The 17,377-nt window shown below is 48.1% G+C and overlaps 2 protein-coding genes across 2 annotated transcripts; one reads left to right on the forward strand and one right to left on the reverse strand.

Annotated features, from left to right (window-relative positions):
* The first annotated feature begins 955 nt into the window (after positions 1-955).
* Positions 956-10,472, forward strand: LOC122373856 (cubilin-like). Its single transcript, XM_043352245.1, has 8 exons — positions 956-1,199; positions 2,885-3,037; positions 3,689-3,811; positions 4,210-4,521; positions 5,796-5,994; positions 7,670-7,836; positions 9,344-9,548; positions 10,010-10,472. The coding sequence occupies exons 1-8, from the start codon at positions 1,001-1,003 to the stop codon at positions 10,197-10,199; spliced, it is 1,548 nt and encodes a 515-aa protein (XP_043208180.1). The 5' UTR covers positions 956-1,000; the 3' UTR covers positions 10,200-10,472.
* A 2,450-nt stretch (positions 10,473-12,922) lies between these two features.
* Positions 12,923-15,788, reverse strand: LOC122373855 (heat shock 70 kDa protein II-like). Its single transcript, XM_043352244.1, has 2 exons — positions 15,572-15,788; positions 12,923-15,490 (listed from the first exon to the last, which is right to left on the reverse strand). The coding sequence occupies exon 2, from the start codon at positions 15,414-15,416 to the stop codon at positions 13,530-13,532; it is 1,887 nt and encodes a 628-aa protein (XP_043208179.1). The 5' UTR covers positions 15,417-15,490; positions 15,572-15,788; the 3' UTR covers positions 12,923-13,529.
* Positions 15,789-17,377: the final 1,589 nt, after the last annotated feature.

Below are 17,377 nucleotides of genomic sequence, written 5' to 3' on the forward strand. Positions count from 1 at the left end.
CTGCCGAATCGAATGATATGCGACATGACCCCTTTCGACCAACGTCGTGACCTGGGGGTGCTGACCTGACCTTGACCTGAGGTCAACACTCCAAGTTGACCTGACCCGGACAAAAAGTATATCATTCGACGCGCCTGAGCGAGACGAACACGATGCTGCCAAAATCGGCGCTCTGCGGCCGTTTTTTGCGAAGTTATTCACCAAAAACTGAACCGTACCTTGGGGCACTTGACCTGACCTCAGAGGTCACCGGTTGACCTGGGACCTTAAAATCGGGTACCAATCTCTGCGTCTCGTAACGGCGCACACGCTCGTTTTTTCCGCGACGCGCTAGCTCCACCAGGGGCGAAACGGCGAGGGGGGGGGTCGTACCCGCCCCCCCCCCCCCCCTCGGTATGTAGAAAACCAATAGGTCCGGCGAGGGTTAAAGAATTTAGATATAGATTTTCAGTTATAAATGCATGGTCAATAGAGTGGGAAAGTGCGCTTTCTTTGCCTTTTTGTAGTCACGTGTTACCTGCTGGCGACCCAACATCCGCACCACATAAGTCTGCAGAAGGCATGGCGAGAACTTCTACTGGTTATCGTGCGGTCACAAAAGGCTAGTCGTTACCACCTGGGGCGTATTTAGTATACCCAATGTGCCAGCACAATACATATTCCACAGCATGACCTTGGCCGCTCAAACTATGCAGACGTCATTTAGCTACAGTCGATAGCAAACACATCACACGCAAAACAACAGTAACTAGCCACATGACTAGTAAATGACTTTTCATCACATACCAGCAGCATACCTTTCACCCCTACACACCAGCCGTGTGAGTCGACAGTATACCCACTCAGTTTCTTGATCCCCCTGGTTACCTAGCCAGTCCTTCCCCATGGAAACGGCGCCCCAACTGACCGAGGCTGTGGGGTCAGCCCCCATCGCACAGCACACCACGGCAGTACACCTCGGCCGAGTCCCGACACCGCGGCTCGGCGCCGGGCGCTCACCATGGGGGGTGCTTCGCGAAGATTATCTTCTTGTCCAGCGCCACTGCTCTTGCTGTTGCTGGCTAACATCGCTCACCTGACCTCTGGGAGGCTGCCCGAGGGCATGTACGTGGTCAGGTCGGCCCCGTTCCTGTTCAAGAGTGAGGGTTTGCTGACAGAGCCGACTGCGGTTCTTAGGAGCTCCACCAAGGCCACTGAATGTGAGTTGGGGGAGGATGATCGGAGTCTACAGCTGCCGACGGCGTAATATATCTGAAGCGATATATGTCTCGATTTGTCAGAGTCCACTTACCCCGTTAACATAAGCGTTAAAAGTAGCATGAAAACATGCATATCATTACCAGTATTAAAAAAAAAACTGAGAAACATAATCAAATCAATAGGATACATTTTTCTACAATGGTTAACACCAGCGTTATAAAAGTCTTAACGCCACCCACCATCACGCAAGAACACAGGACAAGATTCAAAATATTATCGAGGCCAGCATGCCAGAAACAGTTTAGGATAACTTTTTCTAATACCCAAAACGATTATCAATCGGCTTTAGATAAGATAAAGTGTTTGCCTGTAAGTTGAAAATAATTTCATCAGGACGAAATTCGAGGACATTTTTTAGTTTCAAGGAAACATTTTGGGGAGTTCATATGCCCCATTCTTGCGGCATCCAACACTGGATCTTTTCTGGATCAGATATCTGAGCTTTCACAGGATAGGATATCCGATATCCGTAGGCGATCATTGCTATGCTTCTATGGTCAGTTCAGGACAATGCTCGCTAGGACTGTGATGTTTTTTGTCCATTTTATGGTCACATTAACATTACATTTCAGGTATTGTCATAAAGGTATTCATTTGTCAACTTTCCAACAACACATTGATCGCCAAGTCGATACCATGGTGCAGGAACATTGTATGTTCCTAAGCGAACGAAATTTGATGGACATTCTATTCAGAATCATGCATTGCATAAATTCGCGCTTTTCCTGACAGAATTATAAAACAAGTGATTTTCGAAATTTACAAAGCTTTTATCAGTGAACAGTACGATGCATGACTTCGAAAATTGAGAATCGCGGGAAATAATGCGTTTATCTACACACAAAATACACCTCGGTAAAAAGACGTGATCGAGCGAACGGAACACAGGTTCTGGCCGAATGACATAAAAGATGTCACGGCTGTCTCACTACAATAATGAACAAAACCAAGCAGCAAGTACAGGCTAGTGCGACTTGGTAAACCTAGCATAACGATATTCTCTCACGCACGGTCATACGCCACACGAGGTAGGCCCAGGCATATTTATGATTCATGTCAAGGAAGGCATTCCTTATGACCGGGCCCGGTACGATTAAAGTCAAAAGGTCACTAGGTAAGCTAGCCACTGCCAACCGCTTTTCCAAAGAGCCCACTGACATGAACCAAAGTTGGCGAAAGGTAACCACAGACTCGCACCGCGGGTCACTTGCGAGTGTACCCGCGATTTGTGTACAAATAGTGTAGTTACCGATGGATATGATTCCTAATAACTAAAATTTCTCTAATAATAACCTATAAATCTCGTAGTCTCGTAAATTGAGTTTGGCTCCTTGCGAAGTGATAATTCGTATAGCCTGGCCAAACTGTGCTGTATGAACTGTGACGATTCAGCAATGCATTATGTATACCTCTCGTCAGGTCTTGGCCTATTTCAAACACGCGGAGGCCGGAGGGAGGGGGGAAGGAGCACGATCACATGGCGCTTGGCTCCTATGGCACTCAGAAACACCAAAGTTACAGGGGTTTTTACGCTATCTACAACAAGACTCGGGGTTGCATCAACCCCCTCCCCCTGGCCGGGCGAGGGATTGCTATTGACCCGACCTGACCTGACCCTTCACAGGCGAGTGTATGTCGTCCTGCCTGATCCGAGACGACTGTCTAAGCTTCAGTTTCGACACCGTCTCGGGCGACTGTAAGCTGCACGCTACCAGAGGAAGTGGCCCAAGGACCTCACACAACTCCAGCGTGATCTACCGCTTCCGCAGCGGCATCGGTGGGGTCTGCTGGGGTCTGGTGGGGTCTGTTGGGGCATCGGTGGGAGCTGATCTGGTCTGACTGGTCTGTGTTGGGCCGATCTAATTGGTCTGATTTGGCTGAGTCTAGGCTGGGTTACAATGGTCTGGTCTGGTCTGGTTAGGTCTCTGTGTGGGTCTGAATCTGCATGTGTGCGTGTGTATGTCATTCTGTCCGTCGGTCTGTCGGTCTCTTTCATCACTGTCGTTCTCTTAAAGCATTTATTTGAGGAAATGACTATATAGCTGTTGTACCTACAACCACGCCTACAACCACTCAAGCTTTCCAAAAAAGTGTTATCTCTTCGATGGATCAATATCGTAGCGCTTGACCTCAGCCCCATTGAATATGTAGGTATGTCAGTGTCTGGCAGCATGTTCATGTTGTGACGATGTCATATCAGTGTCTTATCAGGGCCACATCAGTCTCATAAAGTGTCAGGTTCAGCATCGTGTCACTTCCACGTCATTTGTCAATATCAGTGCCAGTGTCAGTGTCAGTGTCAGTGTCAGTATCATGTCGGTTTAATGTCAAGCGTCAGTGTCAGTAGCTAATCAGGTGCCAGTCTAATGCCAAACCTCAGTGTCAGTGTTATGCCAGTTTATGTCAGTGTCATGACATTTACCGACAGCTAACCTAGGAGACTGGTGCACGTCTGACTCCGAGTGTCAATTCACAAATGGGGTAGCCTCATGCAGTCGAGGCACGTGCGTTTGTCCGACTGGAAAACAGCCCATCAGCTGGACAGAGTGTGGTGAGTTAGAGAGGAGTGCAGGGAGGTAGGAGAGAGAGAGAGAGAGAGAGAGAGAGAGAGAGAGAGAGAGAGAGAGAGAGAGAGAGAGAGAGAGAGAGAGAGAGAGAGAGAGAGAGAGAGAGAGAGAGAGACAGAGAGACAGAGAGAGAGACAGAGAGAGAGACAGAGAGAGAGACAGAGAGACAGAGAGAGAGAGACAGAGAGACAGAGAGAGACAGAGAGGGAGAGAGAGAGAGAATGAGAGAGAGAGAGAGAGAGAGAGAGAGAGGGGGTGAGAGTTGCGATGGAAAGACCAGTGTTGGGGCTGAGAGCTGAAAGAAAATCATTGGATTCAATCATCTGTATTTGTATTTGATAGAATATACTTATCAATTAAACACACCCGTCTTTTGCCTCAGGTGACCCACCCACCACCACAACCGTTACCGTGGCGACAACCAGCGAAGCGACCATACCAACAACTACCGAGGCCACTTCTACCACGGTCGAGACGACCTCGACCACGGTCGAAACGACCTCGACCACGGTCGAAACAACCTCGACCACCGACCTGCCCACATCGTCTACCGCTGCTCCTTCCTCTACGTCAACTCTGCCTACGACTGTATCGTCTACCACCAGTACCGCCGCTGCGACTGAATCGTCTACCATCAGTAGCACCACTATCGGCAGCACGACCACCATTATCAGCACCACTACCACCGAAGACCGTGAGTATCTAACGTATGGAGGCATTTAACGGACAACATTCAACTTTTGTATGCAATGATAGAATCACCGTTAAACTATCGGCAGAATGCACACAGCACAGCAATAAGTTCTCTTGCAGTGACATGGATTGGATGGTTTCATACTAGCATTTTGGATGCTTTTGTAATTTGTGTAAGAGCGAGAATTGATGGGTAAAAACTTTGAAACGGTCTAAAAATGCAGCAGAAATGATGTTTGCGCGGAACGACAGCTTCGGCGAATAAGAAGGGCACGAAAATTTTTGATTGTATTTGTTTATATATTATCTATATAGCGATATGGAATTACTTCGCTGATGCGATCTGGCCACTGGCGGATCCAGCCGTTTTCAAGGGAAGGGGCCAGCCCAAAGCCGGCCCAAAGTTCAGGTTCTAATGTTATCATTGACAAGATTGTCCGCTTTTGATGTACTTGGACTAATTGGGATCAGAAATGAGGATTTATTGACTTAACTTAAATGCATGTCGTCTTTTTTGTGCATCGCGGTCCAGAGGAGATTTTAAAGGGGCGAATTCGATTTGGAAAGGGGAACAAATCATGTTTTGGCCACCCCTAGCTCTGACTTTGGCTCAGTTACCCCACCCCCACCCCAGTTACCCTCAGTTACCCCCCCCCCCCCCCACCCCCGTTGGATCCACAAGATCATCTGGCCCTTCATGGCATTGATGTAAAAATATAGGCCATCGACAGCTTCCATCATGACGTTACCGCTTTTTCCTTAAAGTTATGTATTTATATTAGAGATGTCAATGGGATACCAATTATTTGGTATACTGATACCAAACCGGGTGAGATGATGTTTTTCGTACGCCAGCGTAGATGGGTAGCCATACGGCTTCCACGGTTGACAGTGATGACATCAGTCATCTTTTGCAAGCTCTCACGCTCTCAGTCCCAGCGGATAAAAACAACACCTAAGAATGATACCAAACCGATACCAACTTGGTATTTGGTATTTCAAACCTAACAATTTTGGTATTTTGTTGGTATTGTGAGGACTTGGTAGCGTATTCAACATTAGAAATTCGGTACAAGTTGGTAGTTCTCCTGAATTCGCGAGTTGGTTCGGTTTTGGTATTTTTTTAAGGGTTCAGTTGGTATTTGGTTTGGCATCGGTTTCTAAATTACCTGTGATTGACATCACTGATTTATATCTCACTCTGCGCGACAGCGGGGCCCGGGCTCACTTCATAGGCACCATTTCAGTGAAAATATTAAATATTCTCTCTCACAGCGTGCAGCGGAGCCACCCAGATCGAAGGCGTTGAGGGAACTATTCTATCCCCCAACTACCCCGACGATTACGGAAACGATGTGGACATCATCTGGATGATTATGGCGGAGCCGGGACAGACCATCCGAATCAACATAAACGATTTCTCGCTGGAGGAAGACGATCAGAACTGCACCCGATACGATTTTCTCGAGTTCAGGTGAGCACATTAAACTATTAACCCTATTCCTGGCGGGGGGGCCTCAGGAGCCCCCCCCCCCTGAGGTTTTTTGGTTATTTCTCCCAAACGCGTTGAGCTAGGAAGCTCAAATTTTCTGACTTTTCCTAAAAGGCTTCTACGCAACATGTCTGAAAATTTTGAGTTGATCTGACCTCAGGTCAGGTCACCAGAGGCGGTTTGGTGACCCTTCCTCAGAAAAGTTTGCAATCACGCCAGAGCTAGAGTTTTTGACCGATCAATTTCTTCTCTTCAGGGTTTAGTTAGGGTACCAGTATGTGCAATTTGTATATCTCGGAATTTTGATATCGGTGACCTAAGGTCAGGTCAATTTCGCGACCTCCCCATTATAAGTCAATGGGGGAAAATCAACTCCCTGTTTTTACCACTAAAACGGGTCGGAATGGCCCCATATACCATACATGACTTCATATACGATCAACCTTCACTACCTTGAGGTCTGTTTTGCTGTTGGGCAGCTGTGAGGTCATGTGACGTCATCAAAGGTCACCAAAGGTTTTTGGCCAATAACTCCGTACAGGAACAAGATACAGACGCGTGGATGGTCTCATTGTGTTCAGCTCGTCAAGACGCATCGAATGATATACATGATGACCTCGAGGTCACGTGACCTGAGGTCAACCTTTGACCTTGACCTTTCGAGGTCAACATATATATCATTCGATGCGGATTGACGAGAGGATCACGACGATGCCCTTAGTTTGTTCCTATCTTGACTAATTCGAAAGTTATTCGAGAAAAACTCTCTCCATATCTAGCGCCGCCATTTTGACTTTTTCGACCCCTGTGACGTCATCTTTGACCTGACCTGAAAATGACCTTAGTAAAAATTGTAGATCTTGACCGTGCGTATCCGATGCCGTTTACCGCTTGTCGCTATCTTGCTTCGTTCTCGAGATCTCAGGGGGGGGGGCCGAATCGGCCCCCCCCGCCAGTTTCTTGTCCCGGCGGAGCCCGCCAGGAATAGGGTTAAGGGATCAACTTTTTTACTAGAGTATCCGACTTTACATTCTTCATTCAACAATGCCAAAGTGCCTTAGTGCAATGGAACCAGCATCGTGTATTTTAGCGCAATCAAAGAAGGACATAAGCAGTGGTAATAGGAGCTTTTATGTGTGTTTTTTTTTAGAGTAGGAAAATACAGCGCTTCATAAGATTGGAGCCTGGTTCTGATAGAGGGGGAGGAGACAAGCCTGCCATATTTTTACAGGTTCCGGGAACCGCAGAGGTGTTCCACTTTTCGCTTGATGGTTTAGGATGCCGCCCCGCTGCATTCCACCGCAGTGGAAGGTGACGCCTCGGCGCATCACATAACCCCATCATATGTACTCACTCTTGGTGCATGATTTGACCTCATCCCCCTACTATGGTCTGGCAAACCTAAGAAAGAACGGAGTTAAAGCGCCTGAATCACTTTGCACGTGTTTTGATCACTTGAAATGTATGGCTCGGAGAAATTTGTGTGAAAAGTTGTGAGAGAAAATACGCTCTCACAATATAAATGCACATGCATCAGTGACCGCAGCACTTTAAATCCATTCTTTCTTAGGTTTGCCAGACTATACAGCCCGTTACGTTTCTATAACAACCCGTTACTTTTCCACAACCCAATTCGATCCGCTGTGTCTTTCGTCAGAGACGGCGATTCTGTCGACGCACCGTCCCTCGGCGGAAAGTTTTGCGGCTCCAACTACCCGAAGCGGGTGGGGCCGAGCACCAGCAACGTAATGACCGTGGTGTTTCACACGGACATTGGTAGAGTGGCTCGCGGCTTCAACCTCACGTGGAAGCTATGTGGAGCCGGTGAGGGCTATACGCGAGACAACTCATGAGGAATGTCACGTGCATGAGATGCATAATTTGGGAGAATTGCCATTCGGTTGCATGGTCGTTTTATGATCAACTCACAGGGGAGCAATGCCGCTTGAACCCTATTGGCCGTAGTGTCTAACGGTGGCGGCCATATTGCGCAGACCAAGAAACGGCTGCCGCCTGTGTTGAGGAATAGGGAATTCGGGACCTCGATTTACATTTGCGGCCGCCGCATCCGTTACGTTCAAGTTACGTAGATACGGAACCCGGCATCTTACGCAGAATTGAGTGGGGAACACGATCGTATCTTCAGAATTCCTCAACTTCACTCGCCGGACCTACATTTGCCCCGGCCGAGGGGGTTGATTGAACTCACCTCGCTAATGCGCCGCTAATTTAACTAGAATTAAGCGGTAAATTGGTCGTTTGCGACAAAGGATAATGCAGAGTGACTGGTAGGAACCCACTGTAAAGGTCCCGGGTCAACCGGTGACCTCTGAGGTCAGGTCAAGTGATCTAAGGCACGGGTTCGGTTTTTGGTAAATAACTTCGCCAAAAATGGCCGTAGAGTCGCGATTTTGGCATCATCGTGTTCAGCTAGCTCAGGCGCATCGAGTGATATACTTTTTGTTCGGGTCAGGTCAACTTAGGGTGTTGACCTCAGGTCAAGGTCAGGTCAGCACCGCCAGGTCACGAAGATGGTCGAAAGAGGTCATGTCGCATATCATTCGATTCGGCAGGTCTTCCTGAGTCCGTTGGTGGCTTTCCCGACTCGCTAGCTCAATTTTATCGGGAGTTATTGAAGAAAAACTGTGACCCTTGTGACGTCACAAATGACGTCACGCAAGGGCAACAATGCAAATATGAAGCATAGAACCTTGCAAGGAGTGCATGAAATCATGATTTTATATGCTTGAGATAGTTTCAGATCATTCTCGGCGCCAAAATAGCAATTTTCATATTTCCCCATTGACTTATAATGGCTTAACGTATTAGTTCCTTGTATCTGAGAAGTTTTTAGGATTTCATCTTATTCTCCACTCAATTCTGCGTAAGATGCCGGGTTCCGTGGCCACATAGCTTGAACGTAACGGATGCAGCGACCGCAAACGTAAATCGAGGTCCCGAATTCCCTATTCCCCAACACAGGCGGCGGCCGCTTTCTGGTCTGCGCAACATGGCGGCACCGTTGGACACCATCTGGCGGCCGATGCGCATTCCACATTATAGAGTTCAGTGGATCAACTTAAAGCGACTTTTAGCAAATCGTGAGGAAAAGAATGAATAAAACCTGCTATTCAACTTCTTTGGCATTTCTATAGGTTGAGCTGTGATAAAAGCTATGTCGTTCAGCGACTGCAAATAAAATGTTCAGATTCTTTATAAGCTCAGACGGTTATAATCTAAGAAAATCCATTATACTAGACCGCTAACGGTCCCACCATTTCATTCATTCATATTTCAATGCCCATAAAGTGCCCCTTTCTTCCACCACCAGGTGACCAGCTAGGTTCGTGCGACGCTTCAACCAACTTCAGCGGCACGCTGCAGTCGGTCAACTACCCAGCCGAGTACCCCAGCGGCCGGGACACCTTCTGGCACTTCGTGGCCACCCACCCGACACGCAGGTTCAGCATCACCTTCACAGACTTCGAGCTCGAGAGTAGCTACGGCACGTGTAGCTACGACACTCTGAAAATCTCGTGAGTAGTGAATGGGGAGGGGCTGTGCCCTGCCATTTTCTATTCGCTTTAAGTAATCAGACTGGTAGAATTGAGCTAAACGTCTCGCTCTTCGATGCCAAGATTGAATAATGTGAGTAAACTTCCTAAAAAAACGAAAATCTGAGGAGTAAGGAATGTAGATAACGTTACTCAGCATAGACTGCGATTTAAGTTCGATGATGGTGTGAACTAGATAAATAAATACCCCATTTCACGCTCTGTGACTTCCAACTCAAAACCCATTAAAACCAAATGCTTTTTCGCTGACCCGAATGCCATTTTCCGCTGACCTGTCATTTTCCACTGACATGACTGTCATTTTTCGCTGAATTGACCCGCCATTTCCCGCTGGGTTGACTGCTATTTCTCGCTAAACTAGCCACCCCTCCCGCTGAACTATTCACCCCTCTCGCTAAACTAACCGTCCCTTCTCTCTTCAGGGATCCGAGCGGGATCGAGGAGGGCCCTTTCTGCGGAGACACGATGCCAGCTCCCTTTGGGCCCACAGCCGGCTCACAGCTGACAGTCAACCTTTATACGGATAGCTCGTCTCAGTTCCGTGGCTTCTCGGCCGATTGGACCGGCACGTGCAACACAGGCACCTCCAGCTCCTCCACAGAGGAGATGTAGACGATGATGTACCGAGAGGTGGAGAGAAAGACGAAAGAAATATGTAGTAGTAGGAGAGCGGAGAAGAGAAGCAATGGAAGATAAGAGATGACGACGAAAGGAAAAGAATGCAAGTGAGGTGAAAGGAGAAGACGTGAGAACGAGACAAGGTGAATGTGAGTGAGTGAGCGAGTTGAGTGAATGGATGAGAGGAAGAGAGAGAGAGAGAGAGAGAGAGAGAGAGAGAGAGAGAGAGAGAGAGAGAGAGAGAGAGAGAGAGAGAGAGAGAGAGAGAGAGAGGAGGCGAGAGTGAGACTGAGTAGGTGGGTGAGTGAGTGAGTGAGTGAGTGAGTGAGTGGGTGAGTGAGTGAGTGAGTGAGAGGTGGGTGAGTTAGTGAGTGAGTTAGTGAGTAAGTGAGTGAGTGAGTGAGTGAGTGAGAGAGAGAGAGAGAGAGAGAGAGAGAGAGAGAGAGAGAGAGAGAGAGAGAGAGAGAGAGAGAGAGGAGAGACGGAGAGAGAAAAGACAGGGGAGAGTGGAGCACCATCGGAGATAAGGTGCAGAGGAGGCTAGTATAATCAGAACACCAAGAGCTGGCGTAATGAGACCCCGGTGGGTGTCATCGATAAGTGAACAGAGCGCAAAAGACTACAAGCAATAAGTCGACGCAAGAAATTAATAGTTTAGCAATTTTCAATGTTGACGTATCCTCCCGAGCGTCCGTGATATTCGCAGCTTGATGTGACTGTATCCTGATCATGCTCCCGAAACCTAGTGATTAAGTACCTAACAACTATTTTAGGATATGACCTAAACGGGTTAATTTTAGCTGGCCGATTTCGTCTCCCTGTTCACGGTTTTACTGAATTTATTTTCCCTAACGCATTGCTTAGGCAGAGATCGCAAATTAATTAAAATCGTAAGGAAAGCTAGTCGTTGCTAAGCGACTGACAATTTGACGCGAACCCAGTTCCCTTATGCCTGAAACAGACTCTTTCCGCAGTCAGGAACTTGCATGCGAGAGCCTATTCAAATACATGGAAGCACGCTCGCATCAATCGCATGCACCTCCCGCAAGCGATTGATGCGAGAAGAATTACAATGTATTTGAATAGGCTCTCGCATGCGATTTCCTGAACGCGGAAAGAGTCTGTTTCAGCCTTTAAAGTCACATTCAGTTTTCATGTGCGTACTTTTAGTGTCGGAAATGATGATTGATTGAGTGTTGCGCAAGCTAGAGGCGATGAATGTCACTTTTAGCATGGCCTACTCGCAGATCATCAGTTGTTTCCAAGCCCCAATGAATTTGGTTGGCTTGGGCTAAGCAGTAAGGGCTATTAAGGTTTCCAGATGCTGTTGATTCTATGAATTTATAGATAATAACAGGAGGGTGATTCATATAATGCTTGGAATTCAAACATTGTTTGAACTTTGAAATACACAGTATGCACGAAATAATTTTTTATCCTGATGGGGACAACAGAGAAGGCCATCTAAAAACCTACCCTTATAAATTTCGGATGCACATTTAACGTCTCCTGTCGCATTTCTTTTTAGCTAGTGACACTTCCTGGAAAGGGCTACTCGACAGCTGAGTTCAAAAAGCCACCCTTACACACCTCATTAACGTTAGCGAAAGAGTCTCCTCGAGTAACTGCTTACTTTGGCACACTCTAGCCAACGGGCTTTGTTTAACCGAAGGGTTGTATGAACTAGGTCCAGTTCATATAGAAAAGCCAGTCGGCAAGTTTCACTTTGTCAAAGTGCCACTTATCAAAGGGACACTATTGGGAACATTGGTGTAGGTGTGTAAGGGTAGCTATATGAACCCATCTGTGGGTCGCCCTTTCCAATAAGTGTCACTTATCAGCAAATGGGCTCTAGATGAACTGGGCCCTGAGCCCAGAAGTGCACGGAGTCATTTTGGACGGTGTATAGCGCCATCTACTCGATCAAACACGGCCGGCGTTACCTACGCGTAAGAGGGCGCTATTAGCCCAAAACTGATCTCACAAGCTCCTCTGACCGCTACGGTTAGTGTCGAAAATAAAGTTTTTGATGTCATTTTCCTCCAAATGATAGGTGCAATCCGATATATAGGTTATGTGGTCGAGCATTCCCAAAATTAATAGAGTAAAATTGTGGTCCCTTTTCTACACCCTGTCAAGTGTGAGGAAACTGCATGAGCGAATCACGGTGCCAGTTGGTGGAGTAGGTATTTGCCATCCCTTGAGTCATCTCTTATCATAGCCTGTAATAATGTGTCATCCACGCACATTTCAAGTCACTAGAACGGTATATTTCCTGCCTGACTTGTCCACGGAGGTGGCAGATTGTCACTGTTCTTTATATGACGCATAAATATTTTGAGACATGACGTCACACGCACCCGGACGACATACGATATCGAGGCAGAGTCGTTCGGTCACCGAGCTATGTGACCACAAGTAGACCTGAAAGTCGAGCACCAATAGGTTTCTATCGTGGGGAGCCACAAGCTTGTTGTTTCCCTTAAACCTCGCGATAAATGAAGAACGAACCACGACTATGGAGGTCGCGTCCGATCTTATTATGTGCCGGCGAAGGATGCAGAATGACAAGATTCGGCGAGTGAAAACACGTTAGTAAAAAGGGGGTTACAATACTAATCCGTTACTTTACCAAATCGCCTGGGGGCTGGGCGACGATCGAAAAGTACCTCGCCTACACAGCCCGGCTTTTATACCATTTCCGCTGCTCACATACGTTTGATTTTCCACAAAGCATTTATTTACAGCAAAACGTCAATTTTTCGTTCAAGTTCGCAATAATGTGATGATTTAACTCAGTTTGCTAAAAGGTATATGCACAAGTATCTTATTAGACAGGAGAAAGTACACACACACACACAAGCTCACCTTACCCTGATGCTTACGTTGGTCCCAAACACATCAAATCCATTTAGTTTTGCAAGACGTAAGCACTAAGCATTACAGCAATTCAATTTGTTTGTTTCATCTAGCATCCCAACTACGCGGTAGACATCGTGGCACAAGGCGAGCCTGATCGACCTCATCACCTGAGTCTCTAGGTCAATCCGATTCGGGCACCACTGCACCGCAGCTGTCCAGCCGCGCATCTCCAGAACGACGAGCATGCGTGCCCAAGCCGTCAGACTCCTGGCTCACCCTCGCCGCGACCATCGTCGCACATCTTCATTCACATTTCGCACCTTCATCGTCAGGATTCGTTTCGCCCCCTGACTTCCTGACTTCCTTCGTTTCGTCTGCTGACTTTTTGAGTTCCTTGCCTTCCTGGGAAAAGTCCGCAGCGTTGGGACGTCAGTACGCCGAGGCCCGAGGATTGACCATCCTTTAGTGCATGGAGCCGGCACTGGGGGTGTACTGACGACTCCCGTCTCCACTATTGAGTTTCTGCAGCAAGGGCGACAGTTTCTCCTTGGTGGACTGCAGCCAGTACGTCAGCTCATCGAGCTCGGCCAGCCTGTTTTTCTCCAGCCACTCCAAAACCTCGTTGCAAGTGCTACGTGCCGTCTTCTTGTCTTCCTCTGAGGCGTCATCCCCTGCTTGGTCCACCGTACGGAGGCCCATGATCACATAGCCTTCCAGCTCATTCCGGACGTTGACACGTTTCCGCAAGGCGTCATCCTCTTCACGGAATTGTTCCGCTTCTCTCATCATTCTGTCGACTTCCGCTGCGCTGAGCCGTCCGTTACTCTCGGCGATTGTGATGTGCATCACATTGTCACTCTTCTTGGTGTCGACGGCGCTAACGCGGAGGATGCCATCAGCATTCACATCGAACGTCACCTTGATACCAGGTTCGCCACGTGGTCTCTCCACGAGTCCACTGATCAAGAACTCACCGATGACGTTGTTATCAGAGGTCATCACTCGTTCGCCTTCTAGTACCTTGACTTGGGCTGATGTCTGCTTGTCACTGCCAAGTGAAAACTGTTCGCTGCGGCACGCGGGAATTTCAGTGTTGCGCTCTAGCATTTTCATCATGGAAAATCCATTGACTTCTATGCCAAGGGACAGGGGAATGACGTCTTGGAGGGTTACGCTGCCAATCAAATCCAACTTGTTCGAGTCGTTTCCAAGAATAGCCCCCTGAAGTGCGGCGCCACACGCCACAGCCTCGTCCGGGTTGATGTCCTTGCTCACCCGTTTTCCGTCAAAGAAGTCCTCCAGCAGCTGCTGCACTTTCGGTATGCGTGTTGAACCACCAACCATGACTACGTCATCGATGGAGGATTTCTTCAGCTTCGCGTCACTCAGCGCTTGTTCCACAGAGTCTAACGTTCGGCGAAATAGTTCACCGCACATTTTCTCGAAGCGGGATCTGGAGATTGAACAGTTGAAGTGGATGCCTCGGTAAAGTGAGTCGATGTCGACGCGTGCTTGCGAGGAGCAGGACAGGGTTCGCTTTGCCTGTTCAGAGGCAGCCTTCAACTTCCGCATCGCTCGACGACTTTCCGTGAGGTCTTTCTTGTGCTGCTTCTTGAACTCATCTGCAAAGTACTTCACCAGCGTGTTGTCGAAGTCCTGGCCACCGAGGTGAGTTTCACCGGCAGTGGACAGAACTTGAAACCTGGATCCGCTGGAGATCTTTAAAATGGACACGTCGAACGTCCCTCCTCCAAGGTCGAACACCAAAATTGTTTTCTCGCCGTTAAGGTTTTTGTCGAGGCCGTAGGCAAGCGCAGCTGCCGTCGGCTCGTTGATGATGCGCCTGATGTTCAGTCCGGCGATCTTACCGGCATCCATGGTGGCCGATCGCTGGCGGTTGTTGAAGTAGGCCGGGACAGTGACCACGGCGTCGGTGATCGGTTCACCGAGGTAAGCCTCGGCCGTCTCCTTCATTTTCCCGAGTATCATCGAGCTAATCTCCTCGGGCGAGAATTGACGTCGCTCACCCTTGTACTCCACCTTGATGGCAGGGTTCCCGCGATCGTTGACGACAGCGAACGGCCAGTTCTTCATCTCCTCCTGCACCGTTGGGTCCGAAAACGGGCGACCCATCATTCGTTTCACGTCAAACACAGTGTTTTCGGGGTTTCGCACCGCCTGACTGACAGCAACCTCTCCGATGATTCTCTCGGTGTCCGTGAACGCCACACAGCTCGGTGTGGTCAGAGCTCCTTCGTCGTTGGCGATTATCTCCACCTTGCCGTGCTGAAACACCGCCACACACGAGTAAGTGGTGCCCAGGTCGATGCCGATTGTGGGCGATGCCATTTTCGTCACGTTTGGTCGAAAACGCAATCAGTTCGCAGCTCAGAAACTTGGTTCGTGCGGTAGGTTGTGAAGTCCTCAAGTGCGATTTTAGTCACCGTAAAAACGCTCTCCTTTTAGACCAGCATCCCGCGCCTGCTTATTCACGGATCATGCTCCTCTTCCAAGGTCTCACCGAACATTGGCAGTGCTCAGCGTTCCAAATGTCACAGACTTTTCAATACCAGCTCTCTCTCAGTTCTTGCGGCACCGCAATGTCTTCTCGATGCCCGGCGTCGCTCTGCGTACCACTCTCACCAGCAGCCAGGGTAGTTCTGGAGCAATGCTGAATCAGTTTTCTGCACTACCCGTTCGCACAAAGACCGCAGTGGCTATATGATTCACGCTTGCTGGACGCTGTTATCACCCAGCAGCTTCCTGACCCGATAAGAGCCTTGCAGCTGTCGCTGTCTTGTCCCGGACGTTGCGGACTGTACGCTCACTCCAGTCCGACTGACGACAAGCCGACCCCAGCCCGATTGGCGCATTTCCTGCTGTCCGATTGTGCAGCTGAAGTCTGAGGGGATGGCCAGAGAGACTCATGAAGCATGTGACTTCTTTGCAAACTGAACAAGAATACTTGCGTTGAAATATAACAATAGTTGGCAATACCAACAAAAGACGCCTGCCGGGGAAGGCAAAATTTCAAGTTTGTGAAGTTGAAGTGTGAATTACTAAAAAACTAATTGTCTGGAAGGGATGGGTAAATATTGAAGTTTTCTTTGAAGACCAATGTTGCGCACAATATGCTTTTTCATGAAGCCATGTTCATTATTTGGCACCATAATTTTCCTACTTCCACTCCGCTGAAACAAGGCCTATAGGCAAAAGGGTGGCGTGATATTACATTTTATCTTCTGCATTGGCTAGGGCATGAAGCGGACTACTGTAGAGCACAGCGAAATATTGGTCTTGTTTCATCGTCACTGCGATGTAAATTTCTATAGCAGTGAAGCTGAGTGGCCATAAAACACGCTTATGAACATCATGACAACCGAGTCAAATTGATGTGTTTATGTCACCATGACATCACGCGCAATATCATGAGCGACATATCACCCGTGAAAAGCTGCTGATGCAATAATGCTCAAGTACTCAGGAACAAATGGATATTTTCGGATCGTTCATTATGTGGCCATAGAAGTCCTCTATATTGATTGCCTGAAATCACTTATGGGCAAAGGTTGATGAACCCAATGGCAAACAATTGAGCCAGTTTTTCTTTCTTCCATTCTACTGTAAGTAACCAACACCTCTACGTCCATACCTTGCTTCTTAACCACTACCACCGCTGTTCCTATACCACTGCCTCCTCCAATAACGGCTAAAATAACTAACGTCTTGAACTACCATACTCGACGGCCGTTACCATAGACTATAGAGAAGTCTATGCAGATACCACACTCGACCATGCCTCAACCACACCCTAGCCATTCAATAAGCTTCGAGCACATTCCCTGATTCTCGGAAGGGCTGAGCTCTGAGCTGGAAGCCGTATAGCGGTGACCGGTAGGACGTATTATCGATGAGGATTCGTGCGTCCCGCATATTTAGCGGAGACATGGCAGCCAGAGCGTTCTATAAAACGACACATACGAGTAGTGGTTAGCATGCAGTGGTTCTTAGCGGAGCTTGAAGTGACCAATGAATAGTGTGTATCGTTTGGTTTAAATCAAGTTCGATATTCACAGGTGCTCTAAGATGAGTGAAACAAGAGGGAGGGGATCAAATGTAACAACGAGGGAGAGATAGATTGCTGCGATATGGAAGGAAGACAGAAATGCAGAGTACACAGGCAGGCAGCAGATAAAGGAAAGATAGCAATAGCGCTGAACAGGGATCCACAACGGTCAGTAGCATCTAGCAATTGTCTTGCAGGCTGGCTAAAAGAGCTAAACTACCTGGACTACGTAACACAAACAGTG

This window comes from Amphibalanus amphitrite, unplaced genomic scaffold, assembly GCF_019059575.1.
Source record: "Amphibalanus amphitrite isolate SeventyFive unplaced genomic scaffold, NRLGWU_Aamphi_draft 001562F_arrow, whole genome shotgun sequence".
Taxonomy (NCBI): domain Eukaryota; kingdom Metazoa; phylum Arthropoda; class Thecostraca; order Balanomorpha; family Balanidae; genus Amphibalanus; species Amphibalanus amphitrite.

Bases quoted from the DNA above. Each gene is read 5' to 3' on its own strand.
- LOC122373855 (XM_043352244.1), bottom strand. From the start codon at position 15,416: ATGGCATCGCCCACAATCGGCATCGACCTGGGCACCACTTACTCGTGT.
- LOC122373856 (XM_043352245.1), top strand. From the start codon at position 1,001: ATGGGGGGTGCTTCGCGAAGATTATCTTCTTGTCCAGCGCCACTGCTC. The intron at 1,200-2,884 runs GTGAGTTGGGGG...GACCCTTCACAG, and splicing joins CTCCACCAAGGCCACTGAAT to GCGAGTGTATGTCGTCCTGC. The intron at 9,549-10,009 runs GTGAGTAGTGAA...TTCTCTCTTCAG, and splicing joins TACGACACTCTGAAAATCTC to GGATCCGAGCGGGATCGAGG.